At 48.8% G+C, this 16,613-nt stretch overlaps 1 protein-coding gene across 1 annotated transcript; it reads right to left on the reverse strand.

The window, feature by feature from the left end:
• Positions 1 to 919: 919 nt before the first annotated feature.
• On the reverse strand, positions 920 to 16,341 carry LOC110070636 (dicarboxylate carrier UCP2). Its single transcript, XM_072993425.2, has 8 exons — positions 16,213 to 16,341; positions 13,559 to 13,713; positions 7,172 to 7,409; positions 6,093 to 6,303; positions 5,236 to 5,433; positions 4,457 to 4,558; positions 3,480 to 3,660; positions 920 to 2,259 (listed from the first exon to the last, which is right to left on the reverse strand). The coding sequence occupies exons 3-8, from the start codon at positions 7,295 to 7,297 to the stop codon at positions 2,145 to 2,147; spliced, it is 933 nt and encodes a 310-aa protein (XP_072849526.2). The 5' UTR covers positions 7,298 to 7,409; positions 13,559 to 13,713; positions 16,213 to 16,341; the 3' UTR covers positions 920 to 2,144.
• Between the last annotated feature and the right edge of the window lie 272 nt (positions 16,342 to 16,613).

The following is a 16,613-nucleotide window of genomic DNA, read 5'->3' on the forward strand; positions in this document are numbered from 1 at the left end:
GTCCTGCGTCCTCCTTGGCTGCGGACCGCGTGGGAACAAACTACCTCTCCCCTCGCCAAGGATGCAACCTGATCCACCCATGGGACCTGAATGTGGAGACAGAGGCAGACGAGCAGGGGGTGCCCCCCCAGAAGGCCACTTCCAGGCCCAGCTCTCCCTGGCCGTTTCTCTCTGAACCGTTTGCTTGTTAAATGACGGGCGAGTGCTTGCAGTCACCCAGGGGGTTTATTGGCAAGCCCACGGCTGTCCTATGACTTATAGAATTGGAGTGTTGGAAGTGTATCCAGGAATCATCTAGTTCCAACCTCTTTCCTGCAGGAATCACAGAATCATGGAGTTGGCTGGAGGGGACCCTCTAAGGACATCTAGTCCAACCCCCTACTCCATGCAGGAATCCCAGTCAAGGCAGATCTGAAAGATGGTGGCCCAAGGTTCTCTTGAAGGCCTCCAGTGTTGGGGTGCTCCAGAAATCATGGCTCCCATCATCGTCATACTGCTCTAACAGTTGTTTTTCCTGATTTAGGTAAAGGTTGCCCTTGATATTTAGTCCAATTGTGTCCAACTCTAGGGTGCGGTGCTCATCTCCATTTCCAAGCCATAGGCCTGCTCTATTCTTCCCGTGACAGAACCTCTGCTGTCCAAAGATGGATATAAATGTCACCTTTCAAAGTCTTCTCGTCCGAGCTAAACATACCCGGTTCTCTCACACCTTCCTTTTACCTTGTCTTCCTCTGGAGACAATCCAGTTTGCAGAGATCCTTCCTTCACCGCACACTCCCCAAACAGAAGCCTGATTCTTCCCAAGGAGACCATAGAAATATTTGGATTCATCAGAGCTGTGCATTCTTTTTTGGTTCAGGAAACACTGCCCGTAACACAGAGATCAAGAGCAGGGAACAAGGGAGATACCAAAACAAGGTCTTTTTCGTCTTCGGCTTTATTTTAAAAAAAAGAAAAACAAGTTGTGCACAAGACAGAATTCTTTTAAAAAATGGCATTCCATGGCCACCACTTTGTACCATCTAAAACATCAATACAGAAACAGGCAGCACACAAAAAGCCTCTAAGTGCATTTAGCTTAGGATGTACAGTTAAAAGATATATATCTTACCAGTACACCTAAGACCTTCTTTAGGTCCTGAATTAAGTCCCAGCCTTATCGCTTTCTAGCTCAAGGTGACTTTCCACGATCAAGCGATGGGTTTGGCTGCTTCTCTTTTAATATAAAAACTACATTCTCACAACATTTTTTCTGTATTCATCTCGGAGGTTGAAATTCATAATTTGAGATGCAGGCCTATACTGGCCTATTCTCCCAGGATTTCACCTTTTTCAAGTTTCACAATACGTCTGGATTGATCTACAGTTTGGCTTGAATCTAAAGGGACCAGCAAGTTCAGAATAGCAGCAGAGGTGCGCAGAATCCCACCTGCTCCCTATATCCTATGAAAGAGGAGGGGAAAGGGCAGCTGGGTTTAGTTTTCAAACCAGGGGGTTCTAAGACCGGAAGTAATCCTTTGCTCCCATTTAAAAAATATTCAAAAACATTTTTTTAAAAAATACTTCCATGGGGAAGAGCTATGAGAAAGATCCGTTTTCTGCTACCAGATGCTGTGCTTGGAAGCCTCTTTCAGGATCCAGAATAGAACCCAACTGGTCTGGATGAATCCAGTCTCTTTCACATGAATGACTAGGCTAACAAATAATTTTCACCATGTGTTTTTCCTGGGGAAGGGGGAACCTCTGGGAGATGGGCCACTTAAGCGCTTCAATTAATATAACAGTTCTGTATGGGCTGCAAGGGATAACAGACCCAGTTAGTCAAGCTGGACAGGAGATTGTGTGCAGCCTTCTGCCAAGAGGAAAGCCGGCAGGCTTAATTCGTCCGAACCTAATGAAATTTTAAAAGGAGGAAGCGCGTAAAGCGACGGGACAACAGCATGTTCAAAACAAGCAAGTAAAACAAACAGCGGGAAGTTCCTGCTCCTCCCATACTAGAAGCCACAGGGATGTGAAGGGGAAAGGAAGCTTTATGGGTTATGCTCCACAGAGAGGTAGGATGCCTCGAGAGTAGGGGAATGAATCCAGATCAAGGATCTGTGCACCAAGAGGGCAAGATCTGTAAAATGCACCCATCTGTCGGCTCAGAAGGGGGCCTCGAAGGATCCGCGGGCTGCCATCAGGGCCCGCTTCAGTTGCTCGTAGGTCACAAACATCACCACGTTCCAGGATCCCAGCCGTAGAAACGAAGGCGTAAAGCTAGGAGAGGGAGCGAAGGTGTTACTCTTAGGACCTTGGAAACAAGGGGAAGGAAAGCTGTTCCACTGGGGAAGGAGCAGTAAGAGGGCCTGAAAAGTTGGCACACACACTTGTTTTGGACTACAGCCCCCAGAATCCCCAACCTGCACAGGCCCTGGCTGATGTTTCTGGGAACTGTTGTCTGAAAAAAAAAAACATTTCCAAAATTATGGTCACGCAGAAACACCTAAGCCTTTCCCCTCTCTTCCTAAGGCACAAATGTAGGGTTCCCCAATGAAGCGAATTAGCATTAAGACCCGGTGCGATATTCACTTGTGGAACTCACTGCCACAGGATCAAGGAATGGCCATTGGCTGCAAAGAGGATTAGCAAGGCGAGGTCCGCCAACAGCCACAAACACTGCATGGGGCTGGCGCTGTGAGGGGACAACTCAATGGGACTAGTTCTAGCCAAGTGGGAAAAGTTCCGGCCTCCAGATGGTATCGGATTCTAATTCCCCAGAATCCTCAATGAGTGTGAAGGCCAGGGGCTTGACAGCAGCCAAAGTCCTGCACCATCAGGAGGGTGGGATTTCCAGCACTCTTGAGAGACAGCACGCAAAAAGAGAGGGAACGTGGCACATCCATTCAGAAAATAAAGGGCACTACGCCAGCCCAAAGCAGAAGACCATCTGGTTTCATATTCTGTTCCCCAACGGCCAACCCGTTTGCCCAGAGGCCAAAATAATAATACCTGCAGATCTGGTATTCAACAAATTAAAAGCATTCCAAAAGAAGAAGTGAAGGTGTGAAAGCTCTCTCTCTCTCTCTCACACACACACACACACAGGTTCATTTGAAATGTGCCAGAGGAGAGCTTTGTAGAAGATACCCCGGATAGCCAGAAAGATAAACTTGTGAGCCTTAGAGCAAATCAAGACTGGAGGAGAAAAAAACGTTGAAACCGATGCTGTCCTCCTTCGGGCACCTCCTGAGAAGGCAGGATTCTCTGGGAATGACAATCAGGCTGGCAAAGGTAGAAAGCCACAGGAAATGAGGAAGAACCGCACATGAGATGGATTCATTCCCTCAAGGAAGCCACAGAGCTGAGCAGGGCATGTTGAGGACTGGACCTTTTAGAGACGGCTCATTCATGGGGTCCCCATAGGTTGGAGGCGACTCGATGGCACACGGGAGCAGCAACAAAATCATCCCGCAGGAGAGGCCACAGAGACGGCTTACCCTTTGTAAAAAGCCAGGGGTCCCTCCTTTCCGAGCATGGTGAGGGCGCACTTCACGGCACTTCCGTATTGACCGGGGGCAGAGTTCATGTACCTGGTCTTCACGACGTCGACAGGGGAGGCGATGATGGTGGTGCAGAACCCGGCGCCAAAGGCTGAGGTAAAGTGGCACGGGAGGTTATCTGCCAGATGGGGGAAAAAAAAGAGCCAGGGAAAGTCCGGTCAGCTCATATTTCCACAAGTAAAGGCAAAATATGGAAGCATTGGAAAAACTCACAGATTCATTTCGGTGTGAGGTGGGTAGTGGTTGTTTTAATCCAGAGGTCCCCAACCCCTGGTCCATGGCCTGAGCTGAACCAGGCGGTGGAGACAGACCTCCTGGCCCCCCCCCCATGCATGCATTCACCCCGCACAGCTGATTTGAACATGTGTGTGTGCTCCAGCATGCCTGTACACCACTGTTTGTGCACGTGCATTAGTGCCCCATGAGAGCGCCACACCACCGTTTGCACATGCACATGGGTGCGTGTGCACGCACAAGTGCCACACTGCCATTTGCACACGTGCACGTGCGCTCGTTCGTGCATGCGCACAAGTACAGGGGTGCCCTACCTTCCCCAACCAGCATGTGGGGTGAAAAAGGTTGGGGACCCTTGTTTTAATCCAAACCCAGTTCTTCAGATATTGACCCACAAAAGCTCATTCTGAAATGAACTGGTTTGTCTATCGAGGGCTACCATTTCTACTCCCCACTTCCCTTTTCTTTTTCCTCTTTCCTTTTGCAAACAAGCTGAAAGCCATGAACGGGGGCCGCAGCTTGGGTCAGTGCCAGCACCAGCTCAGTGGGCTGGAGCCCTCGGTGGCCAAGCTGGGGTCAGGAGTTCGAGGAGCCCAGCCACGAGGTCACTTTGGTGGAGGAGAGCCTGCGTGAACCACCAAGGTCCCCGCGCACCACCAGAGCATCCTTCTTCCCCTCACCTGTCATGAGGCTGTACGTCAGAAGCGTGTCCTTGATCAGGTCATAGGTCACCAGCTCTGCGCAGTTCACGAGCGCATTCCGGGTTATATTCGGGGAAGTCCCTAAAACAAGGTGGAGAAACTTTGAGAAAGCGGAAACGGTCATGCACGGCCATAGAAACATTAATGGTGCTCACGGACTGCACAGGGACCGTGATTTGACTGAAATGAGGAAGGATGGGGGGGGGATCTGCTGCTTGGGTAACAGCCTATCCTCCATATTACCTTACCCGGGCTTCATGCTCTGGAGAGGACACTCCTCGATTCAGAGCATGTTACCATAGTCTCTTGAGACTGAAGGATGCCTATGGGGGGGGGGATATGGCTTCTGAATTTCGTTCCCATCCTCCGCTTCTTCTGCGCCACCCAAACTTTAGAGTCCAAATCCAAGCAAACCAGATCTTCCAGTGGTTTACGGGGGGGGCAAGTGGGGGATTTAGCAGAGCGCATAGAATAAGCCAAAAAGGTTATATTTTTGGATGACAACTCCCCCTGCTGGCTATGCTGACTGGGGGTTCTGGGGACTGTAGTCCAAAAAAATTAACAGTCCCCAAACTGTAGGTATGCTTCTGGCACACCAAGCACCACTTGGTTTTCGGCAGCCATCTAAAATAGGGTGGAGAAGTCCAAGGCCCGTCTTAAGACGCTAGGCAGCAACTTTGAACCCGGTCATGGAAAGCCCTTTTCCCTCTGGGCCCCAAAGCAGCGTCGTGTGTCTTTTTAGGGATCAATTCACCAACCTTTCCAGAGGCCTCTGAAGCCCTCTTCCCTCGCAATGGTCTTATAAGCGTCCAGCGTCCCCTGGTACCGTCGGCCACCGCCTTCCATCCGCGCTTGAGCCTGGAACCTCACTTTGACCACATCTGTGGGCTGGGCCACCGCCACCGCCATGGCGCCCGTGGTGCATCCGGCAAGGAGCCGGCTGCCGATGCCAGCATCTGCCAAAGTCAAGAAGGAACAGCCGCCGGGTTGGAAAGACGCACCTGCGCTCCTAAATCTCTCGCAGACATAGCACGGCTTTGTTGAGGAACACGGCTTGATTCCTTTCAATGAGTCTTACAAGTTGTGCCTCTCCCCGCATGTTTCTAACCCTCCAACACATATTCGCCTCTGACTTATCAATAATCCTAAACCTCCAGTTTCAAAAATTTCTCCATCTGGTCCCCTGGAGATTAAATCTTACTCACCACAGGTGACCAGCTACTCCCTTCCAATGACGTGATATTGAGCCCATGCCTTGATGTTTAAGGAACATCATTCTTACCCAACCTCACTTTTCAATGTACTGTAGGATGCAAGTCTCTAACTATGCTTCTTTTGATTTTAAAAGAAAACCACCATTAACGACTAGCCCAAAGTGGATGCTTTGTTATTCCATCCGAATAAAACCATCACAACACCAGGGCAGGAAATGTTAATATAATCCCCCCAAAAACTAAGGTTCTCTCTTGCAGCATAAACATCTCCCAACCACAGACCATTTGGTCAGGTTAAAAGAAGGTTTTTGTCTTTACAAAAGCTTAACTTGGCTACTACGCTACCCTCAGCCCCAGGGCCCACCCTTGACAACTGTCCCCAGAGCCGAAGGCCAACGTACGCTCCGAGCCTTTGGTGTAGAACTGCTTCACCGAATCGTACAGCCCGATGCGGACCGAGGCAAAACTCATCTGACGCTGGAGACCAGCTACCAGGCCGCTGTAGAGGCTTTTGAGCCCCTCGTTCCTCACCATCGTGGCCATGGTGCCAAAGACTCCCTTGTACTCAGCCGCTCTGGCCATAACCGCCGCGCGCCGGTTCTCTCCTTGGATCTGCGCAGGAGAGAATTGGGTTGGAGGAGGGGAAATGACGAAGGTTGGGGATGAATCGGGACTCAGGTGACCCATCGGACAGAGGCCTGCCTTAAGAGGACGAGCCAGGTTCCATCCGGGAGGTGGAAGCGAACAGACCCCGATGACTTTGTGTCTTGAAGAGGTGCAAAATCCTTGAGGCCCACGGGCGGGAACTCCCATTTTGCAGGACCAGTGAATCCACTCCAGGTTTTTGTCTGAACTTTAAGGGAGCTTTCCAGGGTGCTGAACCTAGTTTAAGGGAGGGTGTTCAAATCGGTCCTGCCAAGTTCAGCCCTGATGCCCAGAGTGGATCTTAGGAAAAGTTCCTGCTTTTTTTTAAAGAGTAGAACTCCCAGCACCAACCACCAAAAAACATCTTAACATTTCTTGGAAGCAGGCAGATTTTCACCCCATCAGGTGTGCTTCCACTGAACCATAATCCAAAGCTCCACAGAGAGGACCTTCTGGCCCTATTACATTTTTGCGACTGGGGGCTTCTTGTGCAAAGCAAGAAGACCGTCCCTTGCAGACCAGAACACAGCAGGACGATCTTTTTTTAGGCACAATGCTTATTGGGGTGAGCGAACAACGGCTGGTTTTTGGGGACCTGGCTGCTGACAGAATGTTGTGCATTAAACTGGATGCTAGGTCCACATAGGTAAGGTTCGCTCTGCTGCAATTTCCTTGGTAGGGGCCTCAACAGATGTGGGTGGCCAGGGCTTTGTCTAACGCAAACAAAGGAAGACATCTACACTACCCACCAGGGGACGATGGCATGATGAGTCATGAAGACCAAGGCACACCTGCAAAGGGAAGGATTGGATAAGCCGTTGTGGGTCTCACTCACCTGCAACCGGACCTTCGCTGTATCCAGGGGGAAGGTGATGAGGTCTGCAATGCAGGCAGCTGTTCCAGCTCCCACAAACTTAATCGTGGCCGTGGGGGGAACGTCGGTGGGCTTGAATCCAACCATTTTGTCCCTTTCACAGACGAGATGTAGGACGCTAAAGCAGCCGGGTGGGGTGGGAAACGGCTGGGTGCCGACGCAGCGAAAAAAGGACGAGGCAAATGAACTCTGTCCCTGTCTGGAAGGGAACAAAGAAAATCTCTCATCAGGTTATCGCGCCTCCTGGTCCATAACAGTGAGCGCTGACTGTGTGGCTGGCAAAGAGGGGAAACAGGCCAACATTTACACACAGAGAGACCTTGTTCTATATTCTGCAACTGCAGAGCAGAAACCAAATATCACAGGAAACCCACGACCTAAGATAATCACATTAAAAGGAAGGAAGGAACTGATGATGGATAGAAGGAAGGACAAATGATGGATAGAAGGAAGGAAGGAAGGCTCATGATGGATAGAAGGAAGGAAGGAAGGAAGGAAGGAAGGAAGGAAGGAAGGAAGGAAGAGGCCTACAGAGCAGCACAGTGGTTTGGTTTGCTACTGGAAAGGGAAGAGAACCTCGAAATGGCAAAGGGCAGCAGAGCCGGGCAGTTGAAGATCCCTGATCATTTATTTGCTTTTTCATCCTTGCTCTGATGCATCTCCTTTGTATTATTTTGATATTCCATTTATTGGTTTATTATGGCATTTCCATGCTGCCCCTCTCATGAGAGTCCACTACTCCAGATAGTTTACGTTTGTATTAATAGTCTCCCCACCCCAACAAAAAGCTAATAATTAAAAGGACAACCAGAAGGACACAAGGACAACCAGAAAGACAGTAACTCTAAATGGTGAGAGCTCGACAAAAATTTCAAATTAGACAACATAGGCCCAAAATGTCTACCATTTCTGGTTGTTCTCTCTCGTTTTGGGTGTGAAAATGCAAAAGAAAAAAAGAAAAGAAAGCCAACATTCAGCCCATAAAGGCTTGTCTGGGATGGAGACAAGAGAGTCATACACGATTGCCTGGGAGCTCATCCCCGGGGAAAACGGGAGACGCCTTGGAGCAGGCCAGGGAATGATGTACCACCCAGCCACCCTGTATTTCCACACATGACCCCATTTTCTTCAAGATGTTCAAGGCAACAGAATCCCTCTCCACCATGTTAGCTTCCCAGCCAACCCTATGAAAGAGAGACTGGCCCCATAGGAAGCTTTACAGAGGAGTGGGAATTTGAACCCGGGGCTTCTAGTGCAACATTTGAACCACCACGACTCTCTGCTGTTTTTCTTGCCTACTTTCAAGTCTGTGCAAAGAGGTTTCTTTACAGGTTCATCTAGTGCAGACCTGGGCAAAGTGTGGCCCGAGGGCCACATACGGCCCCCGAGCTGCTCCTGTCCGGCCCGCCGGTCATCGCTCCAGTCTGGTGGTGTTCAAGCACTTGTTCAAGCCCAAGACAGACTGGATTTCCCTCACTGAACAAGTTGAACATCAAAACCATTTATAGCTTTTTGTCTAAAGTTGATCAGTTGCTTATCTTTTATTTTTAAGTAAAGTTGGTTCGGCCCCCGAACACAAATCAGATTTTTCATGTGGCCCCCCCCCATAGAAATTGCCCACCCCTGATCTAGTGGATGATGGATGGTCCATTTTACTCCCCCCTCCCAATGCCTTCCCCAGATGCAAATTTCTAAAATCCCATCATCCCCCAATGGTAATGGTAGCTGGGGATGATGGAAGGTGTGGTCCAGGTTGATGTAGAGAAATTGGGGGAGGGGGGACACAGAAAAACTAGGGTTTTTTTTCCATTTTTCCCAGAATTTTTTTTAATGGAGTGTAGAATATGTTTTTTTACAATAGATAAATAATATGTCAATGACATGGCATTCAAACTACATAACATGAAGACTTTAATGAAAAACCTCTGAGACTTTAATGTATTTAAATTCTCTCCAGAGATATCAAATTTCTGATAATTTCTATTTTTCCAGGAAAAAAAAACAAACAAGGGGAAATGTGTTGTTGTTTTCGGGGGGGGATTGAAAATGTACAGAAATTCCACATCGCTGGAACATTGTGTGAAAAATCCAGAGGTCTCAGCATGGGGGGGAAGCCCTCTGAATTTTGTGGGGGCTTCATGCCCCTCCTCACTTCCTATATAATCTCAAACCAGACGTGTTTCTCATACATTTCTAGACTTTGCTCACTTGCCCGACGGTTGCCTTAGCAACATAAATGACAAGCACCAAAGAGGTCACCGCATCCTTCTGAAGGGCTGTTGCTAAGCAACGGCAGAGGCTCCATCTCTCAAGCCCCAGGAGTGTCATTGGCTGGAGAGAAAGCATCGCTTGAATTTTTAAAAGTGTGTGATACTTTCTGCTCATATTTGCAAAATAAGGATGAATCAAGCTTGCAAGGAGGGAAGTCGCTTGGTTTTTTCGCCCAAAGAATCTCAGCTTTCCATTTCACACACCTGAGGCCAGGCGTCATGGCAACACAGCCCACCTCAAAAAAAGGTCCCCGTGTCACAGGCTCCCAGGCAAATATTTTTTGCTGCTTAAGGTCAAAGACAAGACGGCGGCCACCTCCACTCTTTTTTCTTCTTCCAAGGAAGAAAAAAAAATTTAAAAACACATATTGCCAAATGTGATGAGAGGCGAGGAAGAGAAGCAATGCCCGGAGACATAGCTGGGAAAAAGAGAAACAACATTCTGGAATGACATGACTAAAAAAAAACACAAACATGGCAAGCTTTCAGGTTCTACAGAACTGTTCTTCAGGTTTAAAGATAAAGGTTCCCCTTGACAATTTTTGTCCAGTCGTGTTTGACTCTAGGAGGCGGTGCTCATCCCCGTCTCCAAGCCATATTGCCGGCGTTTTGTCCGAAGACAATCTTTCCGTGGTCACATGGCCAGTGCGACTTAGACACAGAACGCTGTTACCTTCCCACCGAGGTGGTCCCTAATGATCTACTCGCATTTGCATGCTTTCGAACTGCTAGGTTGGCGGGAGCTGGGACAAGCGACGGGTGCTCACTCCGTCGCGTGGATTCAATCTTACGACTGCTGGTCTTCTGACCTTGCAGCACAGAGGCTTCTGCGGTTTAGCCCGCAGCGCCACCACGTCCCTATTCTTCAGGTTTAGGTGGTATCAAATTTAAGCAAGAGAAAGAGCCATAGAGTTGGAAGAAGACCACTGAGGCCATCCAGTCCAACCCCCAACAAAGAAGAAATACACTTCTATAAATCAGGCCAGATGCACTGGCCATTCATTGTTGCTGCTGTGAAACAGTTTTTAAAAAGCAGGTGCTGTTCCTTCAGGGAAAAGCAGAGGCGTTAGAACGATGGGTTTACAGACCCCGACTCATTTGTTTTTGAGTTTTTTTTTCCCTTCCTGCCCTAGTCCGCACCGTCTAAGCCTAAAGAAGAGTTTTGTAGAGCTCAGACGTTTACTAGGTTTGTAAGCCTTTAGCTTTCCACTCATGGTATGACTCATCCTGGAATCTTGTTTCTACTCATAGATCACATCGCCATCCACATCCTTGGGGATTGGAAAAGGGGGGAGGGGGAAACTACAGTCGTGCCCCGCTGGACGATTACCCCGTTTAACAACGAATCCACTTAACATTGAAGTTTTTGCGATCGCAAACGATGTTTAAATTGGTTTTGTTTTTCGTTTGACTATGGGTTCCCTGTTTCGGTTTCAAAAATGGTCGCTGGCTTTCAAAATGGCCCTCCTCTGTTTTCTAGGACGGATTCCTCACTATACAGGCACCAAAAATGGCCGCTGTATGGAGGATCTTCACTGGACAAGCAGGTATTCAACCCATTGGAACACACTGAAGCAGTTTTCAATACATTTCAATGAGTTGTTTATTTCACTTGACGATGTTTTCGCTCTACAGCGATTTCGCTGGAATGAATTAATATCGGCAAGCGAGGCACCACTGTATCTCAGGAATAAATTCTGCCTTGGCCATTTTGGGGTACAGGTGCTCACACCCCAGCCTATCTGAAAGTATCAACTGCAAAGTTGCACCCCATTTTAGCATCCAGGACTCTAAACAGGTAATTTCGAGGGTTCATGGAGGCCCTGGCCTTGCCCCACACTACAGCAATGAATCTGAACGGGATAATTTCTTGCTCGCATGGATTGACACACCAGCAGGATTCTATCCTTTCCAGGCGCATGACGGAGCAGAGTCAATCTAGGGCCCTCTGAATGGGCTCCCAGGGCCAGGCTGAATAACACCTGCCGAGGGCTGCAGTCTCCAGCTGAGACAGGCAAACACAAGAGCAGGTGGGCTGGAAAGAGTCGCACCGCAAGCCTGTTTTAGGAAAAGTTACTTTTGAAGACCACAGACTTCCCAGAGGGCATGACCAGCAGCAACAGCAGTTAGGCAAGACGGAGAATCATCGTCTGAAAAAAAGGAAGTTTTCTAAGATCGGAAACTACAGCCAGTAGCCACCCGATGCCAAGCGAAGGGGTGGCATTTTGGCTGCGCCTGGCATGGTCTTCCAGAAAGGCTCTCTGTGTCATAAAGAATGTCTCAGGGTTATCCCTTCCCTGCTCAGACAGATGAGTCAGCCAGAAAGAGGAATCCACGTGAATGCCAGATCTCATGTGGCCGGGCAAGGCAACTGCTGGGGATAATCCTCCTCCAGCTTTCCCATCGAGGAGGCCAATACAGAGTCACGAAGCCATAGCGATCCTGGTAAAAACACACAGCTCAGCTGCAGGTTTCACCACCATCCAATAAATAAATAAAAGCATGCCACTTATTTCATCATCAGCAGGAGGAGAGCCAGAACCACATACATGATGCATGGATCCTATATCCATCACCCCTGCTATGTACATTACCATGGTACCTTGAACCGGGGTGCGTCTGGTCTCCCCATCATGCAAACCATCCTTCTCACAACCTGTGGTTGCCTGCAAGTTTCATTCCCCGCCCTCTGCGTCACACAAAAAAGGGGAAGCAGAGAGTCGCCCGCAGGCTCCCACGGGCTTTTCCCCATGGCATCGGATGTCAGCAAAAAGTTATTCTTACAGTTACCCGGTGGCAAACACATGCTGTCATGGATTCGAAAAGCACATGACTTCTAAAAACCAGACAGCTTCACTTCCTCTTGGTGAATGCCAGCTGGGGAGGGAAGTTCACCTTTTAAATTCCTGCAAGAGGTTGCATACTATTCCCTTTTTTTTTTGCTTCTGATAATTACCTCTGCCAGTAGACTTTCCCGCAGAGACCGTTTAATTTCTGCTAGCCTTCACAAAAACTGGTCTGTGGGAGGGATCGCTCACAAACGATTGAGAAAGATTTGGGATTCCCGAGGGTGCCACTGTTCTCAATCATCGCAGGGTGCAGGATGCGTCATAATGGGCTCCAGCGACCGGAAGCCAGATTTAGGCTGACAATGGGGAAAAACTTCTTAACTATTAGAGCAGTACAAAAGTCACCTTAGAAAATGGTGAGCACTCCAACACTGGAGGCATTAAGAGTAAATTGAGGGACGTGGTGGCGCTGCGGGCTAAACCGCAGAAGCCTCTGTGCTGCAAGGTCAGAAGAGCAAGCAGTCGTAAGATCAAATCCACGTAATGGAGTGAGCTCCCGTCGCTTGTCCCAGCTCCCACCAACCTAGCGGTTCGAAAGCATATAAATGCAAGTAGATAAATAGGGACCACCTCGGTGGGAAGGTAACAGCGTTCCGTGTCTAAGTCGCACTGGCCATATGACCACGGAAGATTGTCTTCGGACAAAACGCTGGCTCTATGGCTTGGAAACGGGGATGAGCACCACCCCCTAGAGTCGAACACGACTGGACAAAAATTGTCAAGGGGAACCTTTACCTAAGAGCCGTCTGCCAGATCTGCTTTGATTTGGATGCCTGCCTTGAGCAAGGGGTTGCACTTTGTGGCCTTATAGGCCCTTCCAGCTCAATTATTCTAGGAATCACTCACATATTTCCAAACACCACATTTTTCCATGTATAAGACTATACTTTTGTCTAAAATCTTTAGACTAAAAATTGAGGGTTGTCTTATACACGGAAGCTGAGGAGAGAAAAACAGGTGGAGGGGAAAGCAGGGATCAAAGTGATGCTGCAGCGCTTTGATCCCTTTCCCCCTACACTTGCTAAGACCCATTTGAATTTCTTAATTTTGGATTAGAAAGGTGGGGGCGTCTTATACATGGGGGCATCTTATACACAGAAAATACGGTACATCTTCACAAAGAGCCAAGACTAGAAATTAACTTTCAAGCGTTCAGGCCCCTAGGAAGCTCAGGCCAGCCCTCCATCTCCCCGCGGGGACCTGATCCTTAAAAAAAAAGTCGTTGTTACCTGATTCAAGTATGTCAGGATGATGGCAGTTTGATCAGGATTCTCTAAAGGTATCCCGTTCGTCAAAGTTGCTCAAGGCCACCACGTTACGACTCCCTTTCCTTTCCATAGAAAGACGGGCAGAAAGGCAACACCTAATAATCATACTATTTCTTCTGCGGAGGGAAAACAGGAGAGAGGAAAGAAAGTCAGAACATGGAGCAGCCTGCCCTGGCTGTTGTTCCAAAGGATGACACAGAAAGGGATGCAAAAGCCAGGCTTGGAAGGTGCTGGCTGAAGTCTTATCTGGCCACCCCACGCCACGATTTGCATCCTAAGCCAATAAAGCAGCTGCCGGCTGACGGAGTCTTGCAATCCCCAGAAGACAGAACCAGATCAAACTGGCACAGACTTGTCTCCCAAGCAAAAACAGAGAAATAGCAGCCCATCGTCCGTGTAAGGATGAGTGGCCAAGTTCTTAAGGCAGCAGCATCTACGCCTCCAGGGGAAAAACCGCGGGGGGGGGGGAAACCACTGCAGAGGTTTTTCCCGGAGGTTTGCAATTGCAAATTTGAAGGACAAGTTAAAAGCAAAATGCGTCAAATTCAGTGAGTAATCCCACTCGCAGTGATTAGGAAACCTGGTTTGAAACCCTTCCCGCCAGCTTTTGGCCCAGTTCATAGCCTGCTGGAAAAAAACGACAAGATCAAACCAATTCCCAACCAGCTTAGGAGCCCCAAATCAGATTGGAATCAGTTTATGCTTGTCGATTTCCAAATATGTAAAACAGACCACAGTGCATTTCAATAACCGAACAAATAAACATTTGATTAAGCAACATGGATTTTACAAATTTAAAGAACAAAATGAGTCAGTAAGTTGCTTCCTCGTCTAAAAAGAAAGAAAAAAAGTTTGCAAGCTTTTTGAGTTAAAGGAAAATTCCAGCCCCCAATGCAGACCTTAAGTCTTTATACTCCACACTGATTTATGCACTATTTGTTTTTAATTTTCCCCTTGCTCCCAGGATGTATTTAAAAAATCAATTTTTTTTAAAAAAAACCCAAATTGATTTAAACCATCATTTAAATTTAAATTTTTAAAATATCATTTATAATTGAAATTGTAAAAAAAAGATTTTTTAAAAATTGAAATCATAGTTTAAATCCATTTCATTTATATCAGATCCGCCCTGTTTGTGAGATCATTCCGCCTGTTAAAGATCGTTGGAAGTTTCCCTAAACTGGCTTGGCTATTTTGTGACATCTGAGTCATGGTACATTTGCCCACGTGGGCTTTCAGCATGAAGCTTGCACTGTGTTATGGTGGAATATGGTCATTTGAGAGGATTCGATGCTCCTGCAAATTACAATAAAGGCCATAAAAACAACAGCCGCAAAGAGTAGCTGGGGGGGGGGTGCAGAGGGGTGGGGGCATGCTGAAGAAGCTCAAAGCATAGCCAAATACATTCAAAAAATATATAGCTGCTTGGGGCCACCAACTTGCAGACCATGCTGGTCCCAGTGCAACTGAGGTCTGGATATATTTTTTTTTTAGCTAAGCCCCTAATGCTCAGTCTTCAGTGCAGGAGGGTAGGGGGAAGAAGGATCACAAATAATGAATGAATGAATGAATGAATGAATGAATGAATGAATGACAAAAGGAGCGATTTCAGTTTTTATACATCTCCCTCTGGTGAGATGCAGCCAGCTAGACAAAAAGTGAGTGGAGTATTTTGAAGGGTGAATTAGGAGGTTCAGAAATCTCGAAAAGCCACCGTTGCCAATAGAAGGAAGGCAACGTGCAAGGGACCCGTGGCCAGAGTGATGGACGATAAAGGTGCTTTGATGGCCCCATCATCCTGAAAGGGGATCAAGGCTGCTGCCAGCCTCCAGAGACTATGCTCCCTGATGTGCAAGAGTCCGCCTCAGGCAGCAAAACCTCTTGGGATGGCCGGGAAACGAGAAAAATGTTGATGTCCCAGTTATGTCGGCTCTTGCATCCCATTTTGCCACAATGGGGCCCAAAGGAGCCCAATTTATTTTCTGGCCCTGTTGAGGGCTGCCTCTAGGTAGAAGGGAAGGGGTGACTGCTGTTTTGGGCTAGTGGACGCTGGGCATTGTAGTCCCGATCAAAGGGACGCTTTAAAGCGAAGAAGATCCAGAACAAAAGAAAAAAAACACACCACGTATCCTGAAGAACCAAGGAGATCCTATATAGGGAAGAGGAAATGACTGTAGGAGAGAAGGACAGGCAGGAAAAGAAGGGGGGGCGAGTGGCCCAAAACGGCACAAAGTTCTTTTAACCGGGGATTTTGGGAGTTGTGATTTTAAAAAAAAGAATCACAGGTTTCCAGGCTTGGGTATCCCTAGAAGCCCGGTGAGCGCCTCTCCAGGTGTCACACGCCAGCCAGGTGTGGGTGTGGGTGAACGTTGTCTTTGAAGGAGGCTAAACCTCTCTCTCTCCCCCCTTGCTTTCACCTGGACACACACACCCCCCTTTCAAGGAGGCGAGCCGCCTGGGGTCGTTTTGCCAGGAGAAAGGTGGGGCACCCCAAAAAAGAAAAATTGCCTATGCAAGGGCATCTTTGGGGCGCCAGGCCAGGAGGACGGGGAGGGGTTTGGAGAGGGAGGGATGGGGGGGCCCGAAGCCAAGGCGGAGCGAGGGCAGCCACTCACCTGCAGCCCAGGTGAGAGAAGGGCACCGGCGAGGGAAGGGGAGACGCGCACCGGGCAAGGCAAGGCAAGGCAGGGCAGGACGGGCGCAGGAGCAGGAACAGCAGCGGAGCCGAGAGAGCGAAGCGCCGGGCAGGCGGAGGCGGGCGGCCTCTTATAGCGGCGGCCGAGGCCCCGCCCCCTGGCCCCGCCCCCCAGGCAGGTAGGCAGGCCTAGTGGGGAGGGAAGGGATGGAAGAGAGATTGGGGGGTCCCTCCTTCCCTCCTCTCGCTCTGGGGCTGGGGAGCGCCCGAAAAAGGCTTCCGAGGGCACGACTCGCCCGGCCAGCCAGCCAGCGAGGGCTCCTCTGACCATGGGCAGAGAGCGAGAGAGAGAGAGAGAGAGAAAGGGGGAGGATGCCGGCT

The sequence above is a fragment of the Pogona vitticeps genome, chromosome 3 (assembly GCF_051106095.1).
Source record: "Pogona vitticeps strain Pit_001003342236 chromosome 3, PviZW2.1, whole genome shotgun sequence".
NCBI lineage: Eukaryota > Metazoa > Chordata > Lepidosauria > Squamata > Agamidae > Pogona > Pogona vitticeps.